Source organism: Camarhynchus parvulus, chromosome 4, assembly GCF_901933205.1.
Source record: "Camarhynchus parvulus chromosome 4, STF_HiC, whole genome shotgun sequence".
In the NCBI taxonomy this organism is placed as follows: domain Eukaryota; kingdom Metazoa; phylum Chordata; class Aves; order Passeriformes; family Thraupidae; genus Camarhynchus; species Camarhynchus parvulus.
The window spans coordinates 6416079-6440232 of NC_044574.1; the positions used below are offsets into that span (position 1 = coordinate 6416079).

Genomic DNA, 24154 nt, shown 5'->3' on the forward strand with positions numbered 1-24154 from the left:
TTATTGACAGAATTAACTGCTAATTGGAGAATCCTCTAAGCTTTCTTTAAAATACAGCATACTCATCCGCTGTCATGCTTTGTCCTGCCTCAAAAATATGACATGTATCAAAACTGATTGTTCACTTTTCCTATCAGATTTCAAAATATGAACACAGTGCATCTTTGCTGCATCTTTGCTGCAGCAGCTTGCAAAGCCTGATTGTCTCCTGGCCAAAGCCCAATGTGACAGGCCCTGTGACACCCTTGTCCGTGCCTGGCTGTACACTCAGGGTCTTTATTTACATCTGGCTTCATCTGAGAGTCCAAACTAATGAACAGTTGCTTGCAATTATGGAGGAGGACTAAAGAGAAGAGCTAATCCTCAATTGTGTCAACAGCTGAAATAACAGAGCAGGGAATATTTTGTTTCTGACTTGTATATGTTTTCTCTTGAATCATAACAAAAAGTGATAAAGGATCTGCCCTGACTACAACTCAAACCATCAAACAGCTGACAAAACAGAGAAGAAATATCTTATCCACTATAGAAAACAAGGTGAAGTTTAACAGGAACTGTGAAGAAATGACCATTATAAGGATAGAAAACTGTGTCTATCTTGTAAAAAATGTGAAAGCATCAAAACTATCTTGCTTCAGGGCATAAACTCATCTATCCCTTAGAGTGAGGGAACATTTATACACTGATCAGAAAAAGGTGGTTTTTTTCAGATCTCCTTGTGCAGCAGTTCTTCTCACTGAACCATATCGCTCATTTTTAACTGAGAATGGCACCTCAGAGCCAGTTTTATCCCACCTTCCTTAAGGGCAAGCTTTTCCCCTGTCTCCCGTGACATGGCCTCTGCAGTGCGTTATGCACTGTACTACCAGCACTACTAATCAGCAGCTGCTGTGCCTGGAATCGCTGATTGCTTTGCATCAATCATCTAGGTTAGGGAACCATTTGTAGATACCATAGCAATAAGTCAGATATTAAAAAAAAATAAAATTCCTAGCATCAGACAGGCTGTAATGACTTAATCCATTTTCCTGCTTCCTCAGCTTTCCCTCATCCGGTCCCCACGCTTCCTCGCTTCTCGCTCCAGTGGTTTTCCAGCTCTTTATTTGGCGGTTCAACTTGTGACTTCTAAGGCCATGCTCAGATGGGTTTGCAAGGTCGTTTCCCTTCCCTTGCAAGTCAAGCAGCCGCTTACACGAGTCTACAACTAAACCAGATTTTTGGGTTTTTTTACACATTCTGCGGCGTGTCGGATCACAAGAATGATGATTCCCTAAAACAGCTGCGGAGAGGCCTGAAAGCCTCAACGCACCAAAGCTCCTGGGAATATAAGGCACAATAAAAACAGCTCAAACGCTGTAACTTAAGGGGATCGACCTCATTCTTCCACAGAGGGCGAGTGAAGGCACCGGCAGCGAAATGAGGGGGCGGACATGAGGAGGGGGCGGACATGAGGAGCGGGCGGCAGGCACGGGTCTCTTGGCGGGGGGAACCCCTCAATCCCACGATTTATTGCGGGGGAGGGAAAGGTGAAGAAAGCGATTATTTGTAACACGACCACCGCACAGAAGCTGCGGAGCGGGGCGGAGCGGGGGCCGCGGCCCTCCCGCATCCCCTCAGCGCGGGCGGCGCCCCCGCCCCGCTCGGCGCCGCGCTCGGCCCCCATTGGCTGCGCGCCGCCACGTGCCGCCCCCGCCGCGCGCCGGCTCCGCTACCTGCGGTGGGGCCGCGCCGCGCCCGCGCCTCAGAGCGCCGGGGCCGCCGAGCGCCGCCCGCTCCGCCCGCGGCACCGCGGGCACCGCAGCGGGGACTGCGCCGGCCCAGGCCCATGCGGCGGCGCCGGGCCTGCGGGCTCGGGCCGGAGCAGTCGGCAGGATGTGCCCCACCGCCAGCGCCGGAGCTTCCAGGTCTCTCCCTCCCTTCCAGGCAGGGAGCAGCGGGGATGGGGCGGTGCGGGCTGCGAGTTCTGGAGGAGATGGGCGGTGGATAGGCAGGCTTGCCTTGGGCTGGAGGGAGAGGATGTGTTAGCTGCGGCTGGCTTGAGTTGTTCCTCTGGAATAAAATTTATAGGCTTCTGCTTCTCTGCGGGTTCCGATAGGCGTTTTGTGAGGGATTCTGTATTTCATGCTTGGAGTGATGTGAATGCAAACCAGATACGGCTTCTGCTGTTACTGCCAAAACCTTTCTGTTGGCTTCAGCGCTACTCACGAAAAAGAGTTGCCTTTTTTTCCCTCGCTTTATGCTGAGATTTGTTTTGTATCTATTTTTTCTATTTCAGTAAGTAAGATCAAACGGTAAGGCTGCTGGAGGAGGGATGTTTATTTTGCAGCTCTCTTTAGTTAGGGAAATGATTAGGAAATGTTCTTTAAATTACTGGATGTAAACAGCTCTGCGGTGGAAAATGACTGGCTTTGTGTCATTCTAGGGAAAAGGGTAGATAAATATGTATATTCATTATTTCTCCAAAGAAAGCTCATTAAGATAAGTGCTCTTTTATGCTTTTGAAGTGGATATATCTTTTTAAACTGCAGCTTACAATGGGACTGTGCAGGTTCAGTTTAGAGGGGATGTTTTCCATGCAGAGTGTGTCATTCCATCTGTTACGCTGCAGTGAGGTTGCTATCTCCCTTTTGGATCATGCAGCGGGAAACCTTGAGCTATCTCCCAGGCACTCTGCTAGCCAAACTCTGGGAATTTCTTTTAAGAGGTCAAAATGCAGCTGGAGAGTTAGGTCACAAAAGCATTTTGGTGCATTGTCTGTTTCCGTGGGGATGATGAGAAATGAGCTCATCCCTCCTCTGGTTTCCTGCAACTTTTTGAGGTTTAGCATCCTTCCTTCCTTAGAGGTCGAGCAGATTGTCTTCCTACATCCTGCTCCTAACTGCCTGTTAATCATTTGGCCAAAGTGTGGTAGCAGAAACTTTCTTTTACCGAGGAGAATGGGCTAAAAATGTTCAATTTTGTTTGCTTTGCATACATCAGATGTGAAACATGCCGTGACTGCTGCAGAGTTGAAGCATTTGGTGGGCAGGTTGTTCATTTAGATTAAGAAGCCCTGGAAGACTTCAGTAGTTCCTGAGGTGTAATAAAGGCTAAATAATTGAAAAAGACCCCGACAATGATTCAAACTTATCATGGTGTAATTCTCAAATTCTGTGTGAGTCTGAATGGAACTTGCTTTAACAGAACAGGTTAAAGTATCCCCAGCAGGCACATCCAGTGCTTCAAAACCAACAGGACTTCAGGATTATGGAGAAGTCTTCCTGTCACAAGCAGCTCTCACTGATAATGTCATTCATAAATTATTAAAGACTTCCTTAAAATATTTGTAGTCTGTTAATTTTCCATTACTCCTATGGCAAGGTTGTTCCTTTGCTGCTCAGGAATCTTTTGCCAGTAGTCCCTCTTTGTTTATGTCCACTTTTTACTGTGTGCTAACATTATGCTTTTATTTGAAATGTTTTGTTTTGGCTTTGGTATTTACATGTTTGGTGTATCTAAGGACAAACTCTCAGTTCTTGTTTTGCAAAGCTGGACAAGCCAAGCTCTCTGTTCCCCTTGGGAGAGGCTCTTCCTTTACCCATCCTATCAGCACTCTCTGCAGCCTGTTAGGTCCTGAAGTTCAGAATTTAAGCATTAAAACTGTTTACAGCAATTTTTTTTTACTGCATTGCAATTTTATTTTTTGCCTTTTATTTATGGGAGGCCTTTGGCATCTCCTTTCTATAAGCTCAAATGTGATTTTACTATCATGTCTTGGAATGTTAGATGATAGGGTGGTAAAAAGGCTGCTGTAATATTGACATTGTTTGGTAATCACCAGTTTTTTGGTGCTATTCTGCTGCATAATTCAGATGTCATATGAAATATCTTGGCTGTGTTAAGTCTGCTCTTTCCTTAGCAGGAAGATTACTGCTATGCCCTGCCTTTTCACACCATTTCTTTGAGGAAAGATTTTTTCCCTCAAACTTCCCATGCAAGGGGAAAGACCCAATTTGTTTAGGCTTCCTTGCAGGAGCTCAGAAGTCTCTTCCACTTGTGCAAGATGAGATGTCCTGGTGCATTGTGCTTTCTTCCTGGCTGGTGTGGCTCTCCCTCCAGGTGCTGGAGTGGCTCAGTGCTTCCTCAAGTGTGGGTCTGGGGAGGAGGATGAGAAAGGGGAGATGTGCAGAGGGGGGATTTTGGGTGGCACCTGCCTGCTGTTACACTGCAGCTCATTCACTGTCTGTGTCTGTGGGCTTCAGCATGTGCTGAGGAGTGGCTGACATCAGGCTCTGAGCATCCCAAGCAGGCAGGCCGCTGTTTCTTGCACCAGTCTAAAAGCTTCCCTTGTAAGAAATAAACTTAAATTTTTAATAGCACACTGTTCACTACAGCAGTACTCCAAGTTACCCATTTCTTCCTGCTTGGCTGGGACACTGAATTTCTGTAGCTCATTTGTGAATCAGGAAAGTTCCATGTTCAGATGCTGCTTCTGTCTGTCACAAAGCATCAGCAGCCTGCTTAAGTGTTGAAGCACATCTTGTTGATGTTTCTTGTATTTGTGTTTCATGGGGTTTTTTTGCTGTTACTCATTTGAGAGCACCTGAAGGAGGTTTCAGAGAAAAGCCAGCAAAGTTTGACTAGAGGGTTCTAACACAGATGTGAAATTAAGAGAATGTCTCTGTTTTGAACATTGAGCTGTCATTTAGAACCTCAGTAAGAGTTCTTTCCCTATAATATTATTTTAGCAGGACTGTTTTGATTATTTTGGACTGCTAATGTCCAAAAAGCTTCCTGTGAATGATGCTGAGAGGAAATGATGGTGTTACACTCTAAGTATCTCTAGTTAAGCTGATAATTGGGCTGTATTTGAGCTGCAATAATTTCTTTTGATGTTCTAGCTGGATGACCCAAGGTTAGCAACAAATTGTAGCCTAACTATGTGTATCCTTCCTAAAGGACAGGAGTGCTCAAGTAGACACAATTATGTAAAGTTGCTAATGACTTTATGAGTTGCTGATTGATGTTGCAAAGAGGATGTAGGAGTGACCCATTAAACAATTAGAAGAAAACACAAGTGGAGTGTCACAAGGATAGAAAAATCATCGTGCCTCTAGGACACTAATGTTGCTTTGTGATATTCCTGGCTCCAGGAAAAATAATTTTCACCTGTCATCCTGTTGGTTCCTTCGAGAGTTTCTGTCGACTGCTCTGAAATTCTCATTTGCTCCTTGTTTCACTTTTTACCAATTATGTCCACACAAATAGGGTTCAGTAATAAGTTCTCATTTTCTGAGGAGACAGATCTTGACCAAATGAACTGCAGATCATACAGAAAGCATTGTTTTAAATTTTTATTGTCTGATAAAAAGGCCTTTCCAGCCAAAGTTCATTTTGTAACATGCATGTTGTAAGTGCTTATAACCATTTTATAGGCTAAACTTTTTTCTTCTGCTATCACAGATGTAGTCTTCAATTAACCAAAACAATTGACTCTGTTCATTAAAACAGATGTCAAATGATTTTTTCATTCAATAGTAATAGATACTAAGCAGATAATATTCAGGTAAAGTTTTCTGAAGTGTCAAATGTCAAATTCCAACTTTACTATGGGATTTATGTAGTGGTAGATGAAGAAATAATTGGCAGAAGTCTCTAATTTTTAAATTTAGCTTCACATTTTTCCTGTGGTGAGAAGATGTCAGTCCCTAATCTGCCATAGCTCCCTGGATGCTCTCATTATGTCTTGTGATAGGAAGTGGTAGGATGGTGATCAGGAAATTATTTGAAGATAAACATCCAAGAGTGAACATATTGCTACAAATCATGACACAAAATATTCTCATGTTTTAGCATATTCTTTGTAAGTCTCCCTTGGATCATTAATATCACTGGAATTTTCCCTCACACTGGTGATTTTAAAGGATTTTCGTCATGCTCCATTGAACAAAAAATCCTTTAAGAAGCTATTTCAGCATTCATTGTGTCATAGAAGGAGATTTTTCAGTCAGGCACAGTTCCTTTGGGATAACTTGTCTGTTCTTTTTTCCCGACTTTTCCTGAGTATTTTGTCAATATGGGCAAATGGGCCCATCCAGATGAAAGGCTTTTTACTTTCATTGTATAGATTTTAAATCCAATTTCAACATGTGGGCAGGTTGTTAGCTTTCCTGATCTCTTAAACCTGTGTTTAAAATTCAGCTGAAAAATTTGGCTTCATTTCTGCAGAAATCATTGGCAGGTTAACCTCATGAAGTCCTTTGAGGTCCTGCACCTGTACTAGGGCAATCCCAAGCACAAATCCAGGTTGAGCAGAGAATGGATTGGGATTGGCCCCGAGGAGAAGGATTTGGAGGTGCTGGTGGATGAGAGGCTGGACATGACCTGGTCTTTTGACAAGGGCACAGAGTGGCAGGACAAGTGGGAGTGACTTCAAACTGACAGAGGGCAGGTTTAGACTGGATATTAGGAAGAAGTATTAATACTTCTGAGGGTGGTGGTGTTCTCTGGGAGCAGGTTTCCCAGAGAAGCTGTGGCTGCCCCATCCCTGGAAGTGTCCAAGCCCAAATTGGAAGGGGCTTGGAGCAGCCTGGGACAGTGGAAGGTGTCCCTGCCCATGGCAGGGGTTGGAACTGGATGATCCTTGATTCCATGGAAGCCAGGCAGCCCTTTACTACACTGCAGTTTCTGGAGTGCCTCTTGTTAGAGGATGTTCTTTTATTTTCCAGATTGGTTGTTTTGTAATAACAAATCCTTCGTGTCACAAGAGAATCCGTTTCCAAATAGTTTTTGTATTAAGAAATACTTTGTGTTTTGGATGGATAAAAATAACTTGGATTGCAGTTGCAAGGCAGCAGTTTAATTGTACAACACTTGTAGCTGTAGAGTCCTTTGTGTTCAAGTAACTCTCCTTAGCTTCAGCATTTTTTACTTTGCAGTTCCCACCTAATTGTTATTGAGATGAGGCTTGATCCACTGTTGGTTTAAGGAGATTTGTCTATCATGTTTTATATAAACAGATAGAGGTTTTTTGTGAAATTTCTTGTTTATGGTTTATTGTTTCCAATGAAGAGATGATGATGTTTGAAAGCATGGGAAGGATCTGAAGGTATCATGCTCTGATAGGGAGAGTCCCTGAGTAGGGACACCTTGGGGGATTTGTGGGCCTCCCATGCCACAGTAGGTAAGCTGGTAAGAGACCATGTTAACTCATCAGTTAAGTTTTGTTCTTTCCAATATTAGAATTGATGATTAGCAGTTCTATTCATTGACGAAAATCCTGAATCAAAATTCCCTGAATCAAGACTGGTTTGCCAATTAAAGACAATTGAACAGATTGTGGAATGAATGTAGGAAAGAATTGTGAGAGTTTTATACTGATTTTTGAATCAATTTTGTAAAGATGGACTTAAAGTAGAACAGAAGATGAAGAATTCTAAATTTTTCATATTCTTAGGTACCATCTGAGAATCTCTCCTTAGTGACTGGCTTTGAAGCACAAACCAAAGACCTGCCACCTAATTAGTCATTCCTTTCATTCCCTTTTTTAATGTCTCAGCCCTTACATTTTGATTGCTGTGGATTTCAGTCCTTCAGAAGCAAACAAAATCAATCCTAACTGTAAATGTCACCAAACTGGTTTTCATATTTTGACATAAATTAATAACATTCTCTTAAAATACTTTATCATTTTTGAAAACCTTAATTAAAATTAATAAATTGTCTATCTGTTCAATAATGAGGATAGATTGAAATGTGTAATCTTTTCATGGGCCCAACACTTGCAAGTAGTCACAGACATTAGTGTTGGAGTTGTCAGTTTTTTGCCACTTGTTTTTTCCAAATGTGTCCAAAACCAATGTGGAGTTAGTTTAAGTTTTCTTAGTTATTCTCTTCTAACTTCTTGCATAAAGTTTTGTGGTATATTTGTGGGATTTTTTTTTGTCTTATTTAAAAGCCACAGAACAGGAAATTCATATACAATTCATTACTGAACAATAACCACAACTCAATAAAAAGTGCCTTGCTCAAGTTTTTTGTGTAAAAACACCTTCTCTACTTTAAAACTTTGTGTTTCTCCTTTGAAACAAATGTTACTTAAAACCAAGTAGCTTTTGTCTTATCCTTTACTGATTTTGGAAATACATTCAAGTTATTCACGTGTCTCTGATTTAGGGGAAGAGGCATGAAGTCAGCAAGTGGCTTTTGGGTATTTTTGCATTAATTTTAGTTTCTGTTTCAATGCCTGCAGAAGTCCCACCATTCATGATTTGTAATTCCTTTACATAAGTGTGACTTTTGGGTTTCATTTTCTGGGGGCTTTCCCTGCAAGCTTCTTCATCTTGTTACAGGAACTTCAAAGGCTGCTTTGTGCAGCAGGAGCAGGAGTGGGTGTTCCCACTGCCTCTGGTGCTACTGAGAGAGGGGAAAGTGGAAGTGGAAGCATCACCTGTGTGGGTTTGTGGTTTTGGGGGCTGTGGGAGTGTGGTGAGGATGCAGGTGTGTGCATCATCCTGCACTCATGTGCAGGCTGTCTGCTCCTGTCCCCATGCCTGCTGAGAGACCTTGGCTTCGGCTTTGGGTAAATCCAGGTGCTGAAATGCATTTTCCAGGGTGTGGCAGTGGTTATGTGCAACTTGATACATGCTGCTTTTTAGCTTTTAGCATTCCCTCATGAAAAGACTTCCTGAAGGCTTAAATGAATTGCTTCTGAGATACTCCAAGTGTAGAAATGTTGTCTTCATAAGAATAACAATGAGACAAAAGTAAATCATGGTGAAAAGAATAACACCACTAAAAGCTTTGGAGTATATTGTTTTAATGGACAATTTAGCCTTAGTAGCAGCTTTGCACAGATCACTTAAGTTCAGTAGATAAATTTAAATCCTTTGAGTCCTCGCTAATTACAGCACAATGAGTAACTATAAAAGTGTCAATGCAAAATGTGGTTGTAACACCACAACACTCCTGAGCTGTGTTTTGTACACAAATTGAGACATTTGCATTTATGGCTCTCAAAACAAGTGTATCAGGGCCCCTTCCTGAAAGAATGTAAAGGTGTTTTTATGCAACATCTCTTTGGTCCTCCTGGGATCTTGACTGCCCTGGTTCTCTCTGCAACCTCGGAGGCGTTAATTCAGGCAGACTGTGGGCAAGGTGCATTCTAAGGTGCTTGTTACTGCCCCCTTGCTCTTTTGGGCAGTCCTCCACCATTCCAGCCAGTGAAAGGGCTCTTTGACTTGAATAAGGGTGCAGGGTCCGACCCTGAGTAATTTAAAAAAAAAAAAGCTATGCTGGACAGATGCATTTTGACTTGTGTTGGTCTGTATATATCGACTTGTTTTAAAAGGGAATCATCTGTCATGATCATGACTGGCAAAAGTCAAACTGAAGTAAACTGTTGCAAAGGAAATGAAAACTGACATTTGTTTTCATTTGAAAGTGACATGATGTCACTTACTTGTTTATATAACAAAAACAATCATTGTGCATACTAAGAGGTGGACTCGGAAAGGATGTGTTGAGGTGATTATGAAATTCTCTGTTTCATTGTTTCTTTTTGCTCATCCAGGATGACTGAAGCAGGGAACAGCTAGAATTTATTTTGCTCGGAGGCAGGGATCATTTTCTGATAGCACTAGCTTATTGCAGTCTTGCATTCCTGTTTGACTCCCTTCTGTCTTCATCACCCTCCACCTCCTCAGTTCCTTCTCTCTCTTTTAGATCTCTTGCAGCCTGGTACCAAGTTTGACTGATTCTTTTGTGCAAAATTCATTCTGACCTAGTTTCCTATGAACTGTGATCAAGTTACCTCTTTCTGTTTACCTGAGAAAGAATTAATACCTGTATTGTTCTCTAGTGAAAGTAGGTGAAGCTTGTTTCCTGCTTTTTCCTTTTTAAAAAGATCCCATTTTATGCTTCTCCCCAGCTGTGTTTGTGGAGATCTGTGGGGCTGACAGATGTAGTTGCTGCCTTGTTTTGTGCTGTAGCAGCTTTCTGTGCTCACATCCCTGCCCTGAGCCATTGGTGTTGGTGAGTGATCCCATCCCTTTCCCAAACAGTGCTGAGTTCCTCTTGTTTGTGCTGGTGTGAGGCAGTCTCCTCTGAGGTGATCTGATGGAATGTCCTCTCTGTTCTGTGTGGGGCAGTCCTGGAGCTTCCACGTGGCCTGCAGGCTGTGTTCACTCTCTGCAGCATCCTCTGGTCCCAGCTCCTGCTGTGTGCTGGTGTGATCTTGCTCCATGAGCTGGGGCTGCTCCCTGTGCAGCCTGACAGTGTCTGTCTGGATAGCTGTCACCTCTAAGCTGTGCTAGTGTCCAGGTACTGCATGAGAGCTGCTGAGTTGACTTCTCTGTGTAGTGTGGCAGAAGGATGTGTGTTGTAAAGGTGACAGCACCAGTCCTGCTGGGCCAGCACTGAACATCTCAAGGTAGAGCAGTTCAAGTTTGGGATCCATAACTGACTCTGGGATATGGTCCTTGTAACCAATTTTTTGACATCTTTCCCCATGTGAACTTGAATGATTTCCTGCCAATAGTAGCTGAGAGCAAACTGATGTGGATGACTGGGGTGGTGGTGTCAACACCCAGTTTTGCACCCCAGTGCTGGTTTTATTCAGCAGTATAGATTCAGACAGTAAAGATGAGGTGTTGCTCTGAGAAAATGAGGAGCTGTTAAGGCTTCATAGGTTCCCTGTGACCTGCTGTTTTGTCTTGTGTCCTGGTGTCCTGACAGGTTGTGTAGTAGATGAGAGCTGGATTTGATTTCCAGCTTAACTGCCAGAATTCTGGGGGCCTGGGGGATGTAACTTACCCCTTAAATTTCAGTTTACACTTTTTCAAGACAACCACGATGGTAGTGAGTTCAGATTTTATTCCAGATCTCAAAGGGGCTGTAACAAAGGGCTGCAAATGGGTGTGACAGCTCAGAGTCTTTGCAATTAGTAAATTGTCAGGTGGGGAATTTGAGGTTCTTAGCGATGCCATAATAACCAAGTTACTTGTGTTTGAGGTAAGTGATCACCTTTCCTGCTGGCAAAAACCATTAGGGTTTTCCTGCCTTGCTGTGTTTGTGGGTTGTAATTGTTTGCATGTGACCTTGAAAGCACGACTTGACTGTTGCCTGCTCTTCAAAGGGCTTCAGACGCTATTGTTGATCTTTATCTCTCCTTGTCCCACCCTCACAGGGTTTTTTGGCATTTGACCTTCTACTGTGATTATCAGTAATAATTTCTCTCTGTGTAAAGAGACTGAATCATCTTCTGAATTAGAAACCCTTGAAATTTCAGTGATCTGGATTTGATATCTGGAGGGGGTACTTCCGTCTCCAGCTCCTTTATCCTGGTGTTTAAGAACATCAGTTGTTTGTCCAATCAAGCAGTGTTTCTGAGTGGCTGTACAGGCTGGTTCAAATGGGTCATATCAACATAAGCAAGGAAAACAGGTGGAAAAGAGAATGAGGAAGATCATCCCTAGAGGAAAGCTTTCCCTTAGCCTTGCTCTTTTTTAGAAGTTCTGTGACAGAACTCTTGGCAGAACAGAAGAGGTGAACACCTTTGCAGTGGAGAGCAGAGAGGGTCAAGTACTGAGATCAAAGGAAGGAGCTGGGCTGAAATCCTCCCCTCTGGAGGAGTAGGCTGCACCATTCCATGGTTGGCTGATCAAAGGGAGTGCTCCTTTGGGTGGGGAGGACAGGACAAACCCTTGCCTGTGTTCCTTCTCCCTGGGAAAACCAGCAGCCTTGTACAGGTGGGCTCTTCATGGGGATTCCATCCTCACATCTTTGGTTACTGGCAGCAGCCTGGGAGAAGATGATGTGCCAGCATGCATTTTTCTTCCCAAAATGAATATTGGAGCGTGCTGATAGAAATTGTGGGAGCAGCAAGATTGCTTCTTGTCAGCTGAGGATCAGTGCCCTGCCCATCTGTGAGGGAGCACTGTGCTGTCCTGCTGGGTTCTCCCATGCTCTGTGCAGGGAGCTGTGCTGTGCTTCCCTGGTGCTGGCAACCTCCTGGTCCTGCAGTGTGCCAGGAAGAAATTCCCTGCACACCTTCTCTGGTGCCTGCTGTTGAAGTTGCTGGCCATGTTGTTGGGGCTGCTGAAGAGGTTAGTGGTAGATTCAGAGCAGTGATGATGAGATATGTTTGTTTGGCTTTGGGGAAACCAGGGAGATGATTTGAAAAATGGGCTCCTGTTTTGAGGATGGCTTGTATGAGTTTTGTATTCTGGAAGCATCCTTGAAGCCTAGTGGGGGGCGTAGCACAGGGATTTCATTTTGAGTCAGGGATCCTGAATACCCTGAGCATATTGTTTAGAGTGTTTGATGGCAGCTGATGTAATTTGCAATGGTTAGACTTCAGGCTTATGAAGCATGCAAAAACCTGGCAGCATTTTTAGAATCATGTTTTGGTGATGCAGATGAAATGAGCGAGTTCTTGATCACAAGGAGCTCAGGAGCAATTCAGTATTCCTGGCACCATAACTAAGAATCGCAGTCTTCTCTGATAAACAAAGTTGTCACTCCATGGGTGTTCTGTGAACTTTTTCTTCAATTCAGCAAAAGTTATGATCACTTTTTCTTTCTTTTTTACAGCACTGCTGAGTGACAATAACTCTGTGAAGCTGAAAAGTGATCATTCACCTCCTGTGCAATGGTGTAAGGTGGCTGCACATGAAGATGAGAAGACCAAGCTGGTTTTTAAAAGGTACTCGCAAGTAAGTGTCATTGTCACAGCTGCACAGAGGACAGTTGTTCCACCCCCAGCCTGGGCAATTGCAAAATGGATGCAGAAATCAAGGCATGGGATTACCACAGGCTGTGAATGGAGGGCTGAGCACACAGCTTTCCTGAAAACACTTTGTCAAGGGCAGGATAACTTGTTGTAGTACCTGTCTTCCCAAGCCAAAGTGAGATCCTAGTATTTCACTGACAAGTATTTCCAATCTTTTTTGTATGCAGGTAAATAACACTGCTGAGACTTCTGTACAGTCTGGTAACTGAGGGAATGGAAGGCCAGAGGATGCTGAGTGGGTATCCTGGGGAGGTGTTTTCATATAGTTATTTTGTTATGAAGACTTTTGGAATGCTACATCAAAAACCTTACTCATTTGTTTATAGTTTGACATCAAATTAGAATTAAAGGGTGTGTGCACACGTAGATCCCATATTTTATACCTAAAATGTTCACTACTGCAATGCCATATGAATTTTTAGGTCTTAAAGCTAAAATACCCAGGGACAAACTGTTACATACACAGGTGAATATAACCTGAATGGTGCAACCCCAGCTGAATCTGGGGATATTTGATAAACTTCTGGAGGAAAACCAGCCTCATTTGTCAGCTGTGAATCTCCTGCTCTCTGCCTGTTGGCTGATCTCCAGGGGCTGCTGCCTAACATGCTAATGAAGCTCTTAGATCACCTATCAGTGGAAAATGTAATTTAGTTAAGTGAGATGTGAGAACAGTCCTGCTTTTCCAGTGGTCACCTTGTTTGCAGCCTGTACTGTACACTGAGTGCTGGGATTGCATCTATTAGTTCATTTAGTGCAAACTTAAAAAAAAATATTGGAAATTTGTATTAACTTTATCTGAAAGAGTTTCAAGAAGCATTGGGCACTTAATAACTTGTACATTTTTAAAAGACATTTAAACAAACATCCAATCCTTAGGAAACAATAGGAAATGAAAATCAATAAGAAAGCTCAAACTTCATACTTGAGCAAGAACCACAACTTTAACCAAATAATGATATAAATATTCTACCAATGGGTTTAAACATGAAATGAGCTAAGTTACTTTTTGGATATCAGCAGTGGTATTCTTTAGGAATGTGAAATTAGTAGATCAAAAATATGAATAGTCTATGTTCTTCAATTTTAAAGTTGATTGGACTTTTCCTGCTGCATGTTTTGGGGGGGTAAGTAACTAAGGCTTTTCAGCCTGAGCACCTGAGTTCTGCATTCTGGCCTGCCACTGAGTTGAAAGTTTTGTGATGGCCATTGGCCCAAAATCATCCAATTTGAAGTTCCAGCCTTTTTTTCAACTCGCATGGAAATATGTTTTCTAAGATATGACCTCTAAAGCAAAAAAAGTCACTGTTGGTTTCATTATGTGAGGAGAACTGTTTGACTCATCAGAGATGCATTTAAAATGTATGGAGGCAGGCATTTTCCTTACCTAGGCATCTATATTTGTTCATACTTTTGTATGGATAACTTTAAAGAGTTATACAAGACTTGAAGTAAACAAAGCAAAAGGATTTTTTTTATTCAAATGCAAGTATTCACATAAAGTTCAACTGCCTTAAATTTGCTTAAAAATATTGATTTAATAGTTGATTGAACATCAGAAAAAATATTTTTTTGTTTTTCTCTCCTACCCCTCACTGCCCTGCTTGTTTTTAGAATTCTTGCACTGTTTGTGGTTGGAGGGTGCTTCCTTTATATCCTCAAATTGCATCTTGACCCTGAGGAATGTGACAGGACAAAAATGCCATATGTGGACCTCGATCGTGTAAGGGTTGGTATTTTTTTGCTTTTTCTTTCATTTCATTTAAAAAAAAAAGTTATCATTTGACAATACAAGACTTACAGGGCTCTACAACAAAGAACTAAAATGCTGGAATTATCTGTTGAGCAGAAGTATATTTTGCTTCATCTCATACTTTAAACATTGTTTTTTGTTCTTGTAAAATGACAGCAGAACATCTGAGAGAAACTGAGTTTTTAGGGGTAAAATTAGATAAGTGTGACTTGAAAATTTGAAATGGACATATCATCATCCCATTTTGTCAGTGCAGATGATACTGGTGATCAGGAGATTGATGCAAATGAAAAGTCACGTATTAAAAACACCCAAAAGTAATATATTAAACCAAAGGAGTTGTTTGGTTTTTTTTTGCCTAAGCCAGTGTCCCAGTCTGCTTTGCCTTGTAGTTACTCAGATGTTTTTGGAATCACAGGGCAAATGTCCAAGAGGGTACAGCTATTATTTCATTTATTCATTCAAGGTAGCAAGCTGCATGCAGCTTTTAAAGAGGTGTAACAGACACCATTAAAGCCTTTGCTACTTATCCTATTTGCACTTTATAACAGAACTTACCTGCCTTAGGGCTGTTACATTTCTATCTTTGACTGTCTCAATGCTAATGGGCAACTTCTAGCAGAAACCCTGTCTTAAGACAGTCTAGTCTTAGCATTTCTGCATGTGCATCCTCCCCCACTTGCCATCATCCTCAGTGCTTATCTTTCCCTCTCTGGACCTCTTTGCCTCCCCTTTTTTCTCATTTGACTTATTTTTTCAATGACATTCCTGATTCTGAAGAACAAACACATCAAACCAAGCAAACCTGAAGGCTTCATAGACTGTATTTATTGCTGTCTCAAAAAGTACATTGTGGAGTTGTTCAGTCATGCTTTGCTCAGAGTGGTGTTCATGCAGAAACCTTCATAATGGTGGTAGAGGAAGTTCTGTAGGTTAATCTTGGTTAGAAAAAACCCCAAAAAACCAGCAGCAGAACTTCCCTCCCTGTTCCTTCAGATAGACACTATTGTTCCTTAACAGTAGAAGAGAGCTAAATTAGTAGTAGATTTGAATCTTGTGCCTCTGACTCCTGTGTTTGCTCATGGGTTTTTTTTTTTAATTACACTGGAGGAACCTTTGATTTTCTCTTTTTACATCAGATACCAGCTTGCCACTACAGATTTCTAAAAACATACACTAATAGTGTTTTGTTCTTGTTATGAGATGGATCCATGTGCAGTTCTGTCACTTTAATCTTTTTGTGCAATATGGAACCGTAGTCTATTATTTTGGTGACTAGTCTTTGAGAGAAGGCCCATAACACCCCCACCTAGCATTCCTTTTAGTCATTAGCACTTTAGCAATATTTATGGAAGAAGTGTTGCTTCATTCTGATGAGTAACAAGTCCAGCTGCTGTTGCACAGAACTTTTGCCCAGTGGATGTGTCTCTGGTGGAATCTCAGAGCGGAACTCAGGTCATGCAGTTGAGCAGAGTGGAATTCCACTTGCTGCTAAATTAGACAGGTAGAAGTATGTCTAGGTTTTTTTATTTGGTGTTGCAAATGGTGGTACAAAAGCTCATTCTCACTTAGCACTTCTACTAGCCTAATATATTCTTTAGAAAACCTCATGTCTAGATTTAAGTGATAGAGTGGAGAGGAATTCCTCTGCAGGTTTTCACTGTGCACTGGCTCATATCTCCATCTGAGTAAATAATTCCTAATTGTTGTACTTCCACACTGAAGCTTTCTTTATAACCCCTGTGTTTGCTGAACTGTTGGTGGTTAGCTGGCCCACAGTTTGAGTAATTTGTGCCTTCCTACAGCTGGCTTTCCTGGCTGAATCCTGTGTGTTTGTTTCAGAGGGCACAGCAATTTGCCAGCGCTGTGCTGCAGGAGCAGTGCCGACCTTCTTATGCCAAGAAAGAGATGAAGAAATTGTTTGCAGAGAAATACAGCATGGACATATCTCCCTTTGTAAGGAAAAATATGAATGAAGATGAAGCTTTATTTAAATATGAACCTCCATTTGGATTTCACAAGTTCTCTGATAAACTTAAAGATCTCCTTGAACTCTTACCTGAGCATGATTTACCAGAAGATTTGAAGTCAAAGCACTGTAAGCGCTGTGTTGTTGTTGGTAGTGGTGGAATTCTCCATGGATCAGAGCTGGGTCACTTATTGAATCACTTTGATATTGTTATAAGGTATGTCCTTTCCATTTAAGGACTCCAACTACTTCTTCATTACTTTATGATTCAGCATTGCTTTTTAAGGGGAAAATATCTCCAACACTGATGCAACTTATAACACTTTTTATGAAGGTGCTTTTGAGAAATTTATTTGGGACTTGGTGGAATTTGAAGTCTTAGGAGCAAAATGTCATGTTTACAGGAAAGGAATTCATTGTAATTATTTGTGGACTTCAGGTATGAAAATCACATGGGCAGAAACTAGATAGAAACTAGTGACATCATGGGCAAGTAGACAGTGCTGGGTTTATCCGTTCGCATTTTAAAGCTTTCAAATCTTAAACTTCAGGACTTAAGGACTACCTCTGCTTTTTTTTTTCCCCATGGCTAGTTTGAACGCTTACTTGAAGGATTTTTTTATGACAGCTATTTCAAACACCATAAAAATTAATTGGTATTTCAGTATATAGTTTGCTTACACACTTTATAGCACACTTATCTTCTCCTATCTTTACGAGGTCAGTGGCTGTTTTCTGTGACTGCCATGATCTCTGGCATCTGAATAATGTGCTCTGTATTTGTGCCTTCTGAACATTACAGTTTGAACCGCCTTGTTTTGAATCATGTAAAGTCACAAATAAAATTAATACCAGCATTTTCTCAACTTGTTTTGTAAACTGAGGCTTGCTCATCTTATTAAGGAAATACTTCATTGAATCAATAGCCCTTATTCAAAGGTAAACAAACCTTGTTAGCATGTGGAGGGGCAGAGAACTTGCATTAGCTGTCCTCTGAAATTAGGGACGGCAGGATGAAGGTGATTTTTCTGTTGATGTAGAAAAGTTTGCAGGACTTGAGCTATTCTGGAGAACTCATGGAGAGCGATGATTCCATTCTTGTCAGCTGTGTGCCAGCATCTGAATTTTTTGGTGAACTGGAAATGATATAAACCTACAGGATGCATTGCATTGGAGGGATAATTTGAAGGGTTTTTTTGTGGAATACTTGTGAGTGTGTGTGTATATATAAATATATATGTGTGAAAAGTTACCACACAGGCAACTTTCTGTGTGTTTTCTTCCTCTTCCACTTTTAAGCCTCTTTGAGTTGACACAAAGCAAGAGATATGAAGTTCTGCAATGCTGTCTGAAGTCACTTTACTCTTCAAGCTTTTCTTTCCCAAGTTCTGCATTTGTGCCGTTTAATCTAGAAATAGAATTGGCTTCCTCCCAAAGATATAAGGGCTGGAAGAGTGCATGAGGCAAGAACATGTGGGTTGTGAGAAAACACCATAATCTGTTCTGTTAAAAATCTATGGGCCAAATAACAAATTTTTGCTTAGTGTTTGATATTCTAACGAGATTGTAACCTGTTTATTTAATACCCCTCCCTTGTGGGTTTGTTTTCCCCCAGGTTAAATGATGCACCAGTTCAAGGCTACACGGATCATGTTGGGAACAAAACAACAATACGGATGACCTACCCCGAAGGAGCCCCCCTTTCTGAGCATGAGTATCCTCCTGCAAGCTTGTTTGTGGCTGTTCTGTTTAAAGGAGTTGATTTCAACTGGCTTCAAGCCATGGTAAAAAATGAAACCTTGGTATGTAATGTGACAGTCTCACGTACCTGTATTTTTGTTTGGTTTGTTTTCTAATGCTTGAAGAAGCTGATTGATCTGTTACTTCCTGGCTTATCGTGCTGAGGATCTTTTATATAACCTTGTGGGTTTTTTTAGCTCTGTCTCCTAGTTACAGTTGGACCAGCATTTGTGTTGAAGCCCCATGCTGACAGTAACACTTTTTTCTTTTGTGGAGATATTGGTGGTTTGCACCAGGCTACGTGACATACTGAGCGTTTGCTGAAGTGGAATTAATTTCACATTTGGTTTAAGTGACTTGACCAAGTCTGCAGAGCCCAAAATAGAAATGAGATTTCTGAATGCTAGTCCATTTTTTTAGCAGCTAAAGTCTGTACTGCTACAATGGGCATACATGGAATTAATGTGCAATTGAACATTTGTCTGAGGTCCCTAAATTATGAGGTTGCTTATTTTTCACTAAACATTTATAGAAGTGCTGAGATTTCTAAGGAACTTATTGGGAGGGTTTGATGTTTCCAAATTAATGTGGACTGGTGGCTTCCACCTCTTTTAATCTGCAGGCAGATAATTTCAACCAGTAAAAATTAGTGAGAGAGATTTAGAAGGCAGCCTGTCAAGTCATGTAACAGTTTTATCTCTGCTAGTTTAGGTGCTCCAAATTCCTTTCTTAATTCTGTGATTTTTACAATGTGAGAAGGTGTGTTTAATCTTGACCATGACTGTCTACTGCTACAGTGAAAAGTCAGGAAGATATTTAAGGGACTGGAGCATCTCTACCACGAGGAAAGACTGATAGAGCTGGGAGTGTTTAGCCTGGAGAAGAAAAGGCTCGGAGGGGATCTTATTAATGTACATAAGTATCTGAGGGGAGGGTGCAAAGGGGATGGAGCCAGGCTCTTTTTGGTGGTGCCCAGTGATAGGACAAGAAGAAACTTGTCACGTTGAATATCCATGGACATCTTTCTTAAAATCATCTAGACATGGTCCTGAGCATCTGGCTTGAGGTGTCTGCTTGGGCCAGGGGAGTTGGACCTTGTGATCTCCGGAGGCCCTGTCTAACTTCAGTGGCTCTGTGATTCTGTGAGCTGCAGCCCTACTTCTTTCAAATACTCAGCTGTCAGTTGGCTCAGCTCTCTGTGCAGGCACTGGCACTGAAGTAAACTGATCCAGAGCATGGTTGGGAAAACAGGAGCACTGCAACCTGTATTTGATCAGTTCAAGCTGTTGTTCCTTAAAGCCTATTTAAAAAAAATACAGGTCTATGTTGGAGCTAGATCAGTTTAATAATTTGCTTAATGTTGCCCATTTCATGGAAAGACTTGCAGAATTAGTGTGATGTGGTATTTCTTCTTCCATTAGCAGGCATCTGACTGACTGCAGTGGCGTGAGATCAGAGTCTGGCTTTCTGAGTCCTGTGTAAACCCTCTTCTGAAGGGTTGCATTTATCACTAGGTGGATGCTGTCAAACAACAGCTCTTCACTTCAGAGCTTGAGCACAATTGCTTTAAATCTGGTGCTTGCTTCAGAATGGCTGGTTAATGTTTGTGGGAAACTCTGCTTCCCTTGCCCGTTTCTTTAAATACTGTTGCCTGCTCAGCTGTGCTGGGGCAGGCAACAGTACTTAAAGGAATGAAGAACCCATGGGTGCTGGTGAATATGTTGACTGATAAACACAAAGTGCAGTCAAGTATTCAGAATAAACAACTATTCCCTCTGCTGTCCTCTCTGCAATTCCAGGTACTTTAAAGGTTTTTCCTCTTTTGGGTCAGTCATTTGATCTGTACGCTGATATTTCCAAAGCACCTTAGCTGTAAACTGCTAAATTTTTCAGGGTCACTGGTGAATTCTGTAACTTCTATGCTGTGTTTGTCTCAGAGTTTCCCTCTGAACTAGATTTTTTATTTCTCTTAGCCTCTGTGGATGCGACTCTTCTTTTGGAAGGAGGTTGCTGAGAAAATTCCTTTCACATCAAAGCAGTTTCGGATTCTGAATCCAGTCATTATCAAAGAAACAGCTTTGGACATTTTACAGTTCCCTGAGCCTCGGTCAAAGTTCTGGGGTTGGGATAAGGTAAGAAGTTTCCTTTGAACAAAAGGAGATGGTAAAATACAAAGAAAATAAAATAAGAAACTGAAAAAAGTTTTGGACTTTTTACTTTCTCTATGCAGTTTCTATGCAGAGCTGCTTTCAGGTAATAAGGAAATTAATGTGCTTTCAAAAAACTCTTGTATTTTCTTGTGCAAAATTAAGGTAAGATTTCAGCTCACCTTTTTAGATGAGGTATTTTGCCTGTATGCTGACATGAAATGGCATTCAGATGCAGTAAGACATAAACTCATTCCAGTGTTTAAAAACGTGCATTTGATGTATGTTAAGCCTGTTAAAAACAGCCCTGTTTAGCTAAACCAGCCATCAGCAGTAGCCAGATGTCTCCAGCTGCAGGGAAAGCAGAGAGCCTGGAAACCAGGCCAGTGTGAAGCAGCCCTCCAGCTGCTGGAATTGCTGTGTATGCCAGAGAATGCTCAGTAGCAGCTGAAGGGCATTTCCTCCCTCCATGTCCTTTGCTCCAGCAGTGGTACAGAGTGATGAATTGCCTGGTTTAATTATACACTGCATTTTTGTTACTTTAATTGCATGTTTGAGAAATTGAATGTCACTAGTTCTCTTGAACTACAAAAATACTAACCGCCATCTCTCTACCAAAATGTGAAAGCAGTTAAGATTATTGCACAAATATTTGCAGGATCTTCTCACATTTCTTTATCAAAATAACATATATGAGTATCTTAATGGTATTGTAGTATATTTGCCTCTTTCACAGGTTGTTCAGTGAAAAGTCATATTGTGAAGAATACTGTTAGAGAGCTTGTTGTTGCTCAAGACTTAAATAAGTGTACATCAAGAAATGCCAAGTTTAGCTCTCTGTCAGGGGTTGTTTGACTTTTTCAAGTGAAGGATCACTTGCAGTTTAACTACACAGTGATAGGGCATCTTGCTTTCACAGGAAAAAAAAATTAGTGTTGACAGCCAAAAGCCAAATACTTAAATTGTATAGTATTTTGCCCTGGGGTTTTTAGTTTTACTTGATCATTAAATTGATTTTTAGTCGTAGTTATAATTTATTTCAGTTTTAAATGAGGAGAAGGAATAGACAAAGTCATTAAATTGTATAAAGTGTTTATAAACCTGGTAAAGGACAATATGTTTGAACTGAGCAAATTTCACTTTTCTCCTTTTTTAGAATGTACCTACAATTGGGGTCACAGCAGTTGTTCTGGCCACACATTTATGTGATGAAGTGAGCTTGGCAGGATTTGGATATGACCTGGATCAGCCCAGCACACCTTTGCACTATTACAACAACCTCTGCATGGCTGCCATGAAAGAACAAACTATGCACAATGTGACAAGTGAAACAAAATTCCTGCAAAAACTGATCAAAGAAAAAGTGGTCAAAGACCTCACTGGAGGGATACACTGTGAATTCTGCAGCAAAGACAGCTAGTGACCAACTTGCAGCATGGATAGGATTTGTTACATTTCCAGAGGTTCAGCTGGATCAACCCTTTCCCTCTCTTTAGTTCTTTAAAGTGTACATGAAATGGACATGGGATCCCTGCTGCCTTTTTTAATGTCCCATTCAAGCTGTCAGACTTTTAAATTAATTTCCCTGTGAGACTTTACTTCGCACATTTCTGTGAATAGCTGTGTAAATATCTCATCAATTCAACTTGGAGTTGAAAGACATCCATTTAAAGTATTTAATATTTTAAGTTGTCTGAATAAAATCAGGTTTTTTATTTTCAAATGTATATGGAACACACGTGGCTGGCCTGAATTGTCTCACAGAATGGGCAAGAGTTATTTTCTTCTGATCTGCTGTCTTTGTTGATCCAGTTCCTGGTATATTGACTCCTTTTCATGCATGCCATGAAAAGAAAGGCATATGCTTCTCAAGTCTTGCATGTCTTGAGCTTGAGCATTGCATTTACTCCTCAAATATTCTTTTGCTAATACATCTTTGGGGGGTGAAGGACAAATGTAGGAGCGGAGTTGAAGGAAAAGGAATTGTTGTGGCAACAACTGAGTAGTAAGTACTTTGATGTTCATGATTGATATTAAAACCATTGATATATTAATGTTTTGGGTTAGAATCCTGCTTTGTGAAGCACATTTGGGCCCAGGGCACTCTAGAAGAGGATTTAGCCAGGAGGAGGCTTTAACCCAAACCAGATCATTTGTAATTTCCATTCCTGAAGACCTGCCTAAATGTTTCTAACTGGTTGATTTGCAGCAGAGTTCAGCTACCCCAGTTAATGAAGTGGCATTAATACAAAATCTGCCCCTTCTTTAAAATTTATTTTTGAGTGACTTGAGAACTGCTGGTTCTATAAAGCACTCGTTTGTATCAATCATTTAGCAATTCTAAAAACTGTGGCTAGGTTACAATTTACACTGGTTAATTTTATGATCCTTAAGTAATTAATTATAGATATTGTCACCTTAATAGTTTGCAATGCTGATAACCCTTGTGAAGTCCAGTTTTGTCTATTTAATTGGAGAGGTAGAGTTGCTGGTTTTCCCTATGTCAGTAATTGGGTGAGTGTATAAGTTAAGAAGAAAATCACTTCAAGAAAGTAGCATAATCTAGTAACAAGGTAGATAACTGCTGAAAACAGCAAATTTAAAAAGCAAAAAGAGAAAAGAAAGCTATAGATGTGTGTTCTTGGGGGTGGAAATCAGTGCACTGCTAAGGCACTGGGCTGTGCAGATGTGTAAGCAAGTTTTTATGTTTCTGTTTTTGTTATTGGTAGAGTATCAGGTGTGACTGCACTGAGGAGTGGTGTTACTCAATCTACAGTATGAGAAAAAAGCTTCCTTTGGCAGTGGAAGCTTGTCAGCAAATGAATCAAGGGTTGTCCTAAAAACATTGTCCTTAGTCATGGACTCTTCACCTGGTGAATGTTCCCACTTTTCCTTGTTGTGGACATAGAGAGATGAATGAAGTTGTAGTTCCACATTTTAAAAATACTCATGTGGAAATGCAAGATTAGGGTGGTTGTGTTTTGGGTTGTTATTCCGTGGAGAACAGATCTAATGAATGATGATGTTAGCATGCAGGAGCAGCAGACTGATGCTCACTGTTATACTGAGAGGCAATAAAAGGACATCAGATCATGAACCATAACTTAATAAAGTTGTGGACCTCATCTTTCCTAAGTCCCACATGTCTGCAGGTCCTTTAAAGTCAGTTGTGGGGGCTGAACAAATTTGAAAATCAGGAATTCTTGTTTCTGGAACTATGTTCATAGCAATACTATTAATCTAGCCTTCTCTTCCATGAAAAGTGTTAATTTTAATATTAGCAATAAATTTCTGGTCTGGTTTTTTGTTTTTTTTTTTTGTAAGTGTATTATATTATTTAATTTAAAAGTATTTCATGTGTGAAGAGTTTGATACAAATAGTCCTTTAGTTAATATATTAAAATGTGATAACTATTTTCTCCTGATATTTAAACTGGAAGCAGAATACATTAATTTCATTTAGCACTAATGAAATTTTGGAAGATTTCAGAATGTGTGCATTGGGAGGATGTCTTGAATACACCAGAAGTCTGGCACATGGTCCCTCACCACTTCATTTTGTTCAGCAACTTAAAAATAATCAGTTGATTACTGTAAATGCCAATAGCTTTTTGGAGATGCTGTATTTGCTGTCAAATTTGCAAATTGTGTGGATGTGGGATTAGACTTCCTACCTGTTTTATGGCTTGTGATAAAACCTTGTTCTCCATGATAGTCTGTGCAGACCTGACACTCCATGAAATGGCAGCAAAAAGCAATAAACTGATAAAACCACT

The 24154-nt window shown here is 41.0% G+C and overlaps 1 protein-coding gene across 5 annotated transcripts; it reads left to right on the plus strand.

The window, feature by feature from the left end:
- The first annotated feature begins 1764 nt into the window (after positions 1-1764).
- On the plus strand, positions 1765-24153 carry ST3GAL5 (ST3 beta-galactoside alpha-2,3-sialyltransferase 5). Of its 5 annotated transcripts, none has more exons than XM_030948163.1 (7): positions 1765-1904; positions 12571-12692; positions 14384-14498; positions 16365-16708; positions 18107-18293; positions 20205-20363; positions 21535-24153. In XM_030948163.1, exons 2-7 carry the CDS (start codon positions 12649-12651, stop codon positions 21796-21798), a joined length of 1113 nt encoding a protein of 370 aa, XP_030804023.1. In that variant the 5' UTR covers positions 1765-1904; positions 12571-12648; the 3' UTR covers positions 21799-24153. The 5 variants fall into 5 exon arrangements, with proteins under 5 accessions (XP_030804023.1, XP_030804020.1, XP_030804022.1 ...); XM_030948160.1 differs by having other exon boundaries at positions 1771-1904; positions 12571-12682; XM_030948162.1 differs by having other exon boundaries at positions 1771-1904; positions 12571-12682; positions 18107-18275.
- Position 24154: the final 1 nt, after the last annotated feature.

What these genes read in the sequence shown, in the direction of transcription:
- ST3GAL5 (XM_030948160.1), top strand. Translation starts at nt 1,826, where the DNA reads ATGCGGCGGCGCCGGGCCTGCGGGCTCGGGCCGGAGCAGTCGGCAGGA. An exon ending in TGGACCTCGATCGTGTAAGG is followed by an intron (nt 14,499 to 16,364) that starts GTTGGTATTTTT and finishes TGTTTGTTTCAG; the next exon opens with AGGGCACAGCAATTTGCCAG. An exon ending in AGTTCTGGGGTTGGGATAAG is followed by an intron (nt 20,364 to 21,534) that starts GTAAGAAGTTTC and finishes CTCCTTTTTTAG; the next exon opens with AATGTACCTACAATTGGGGT.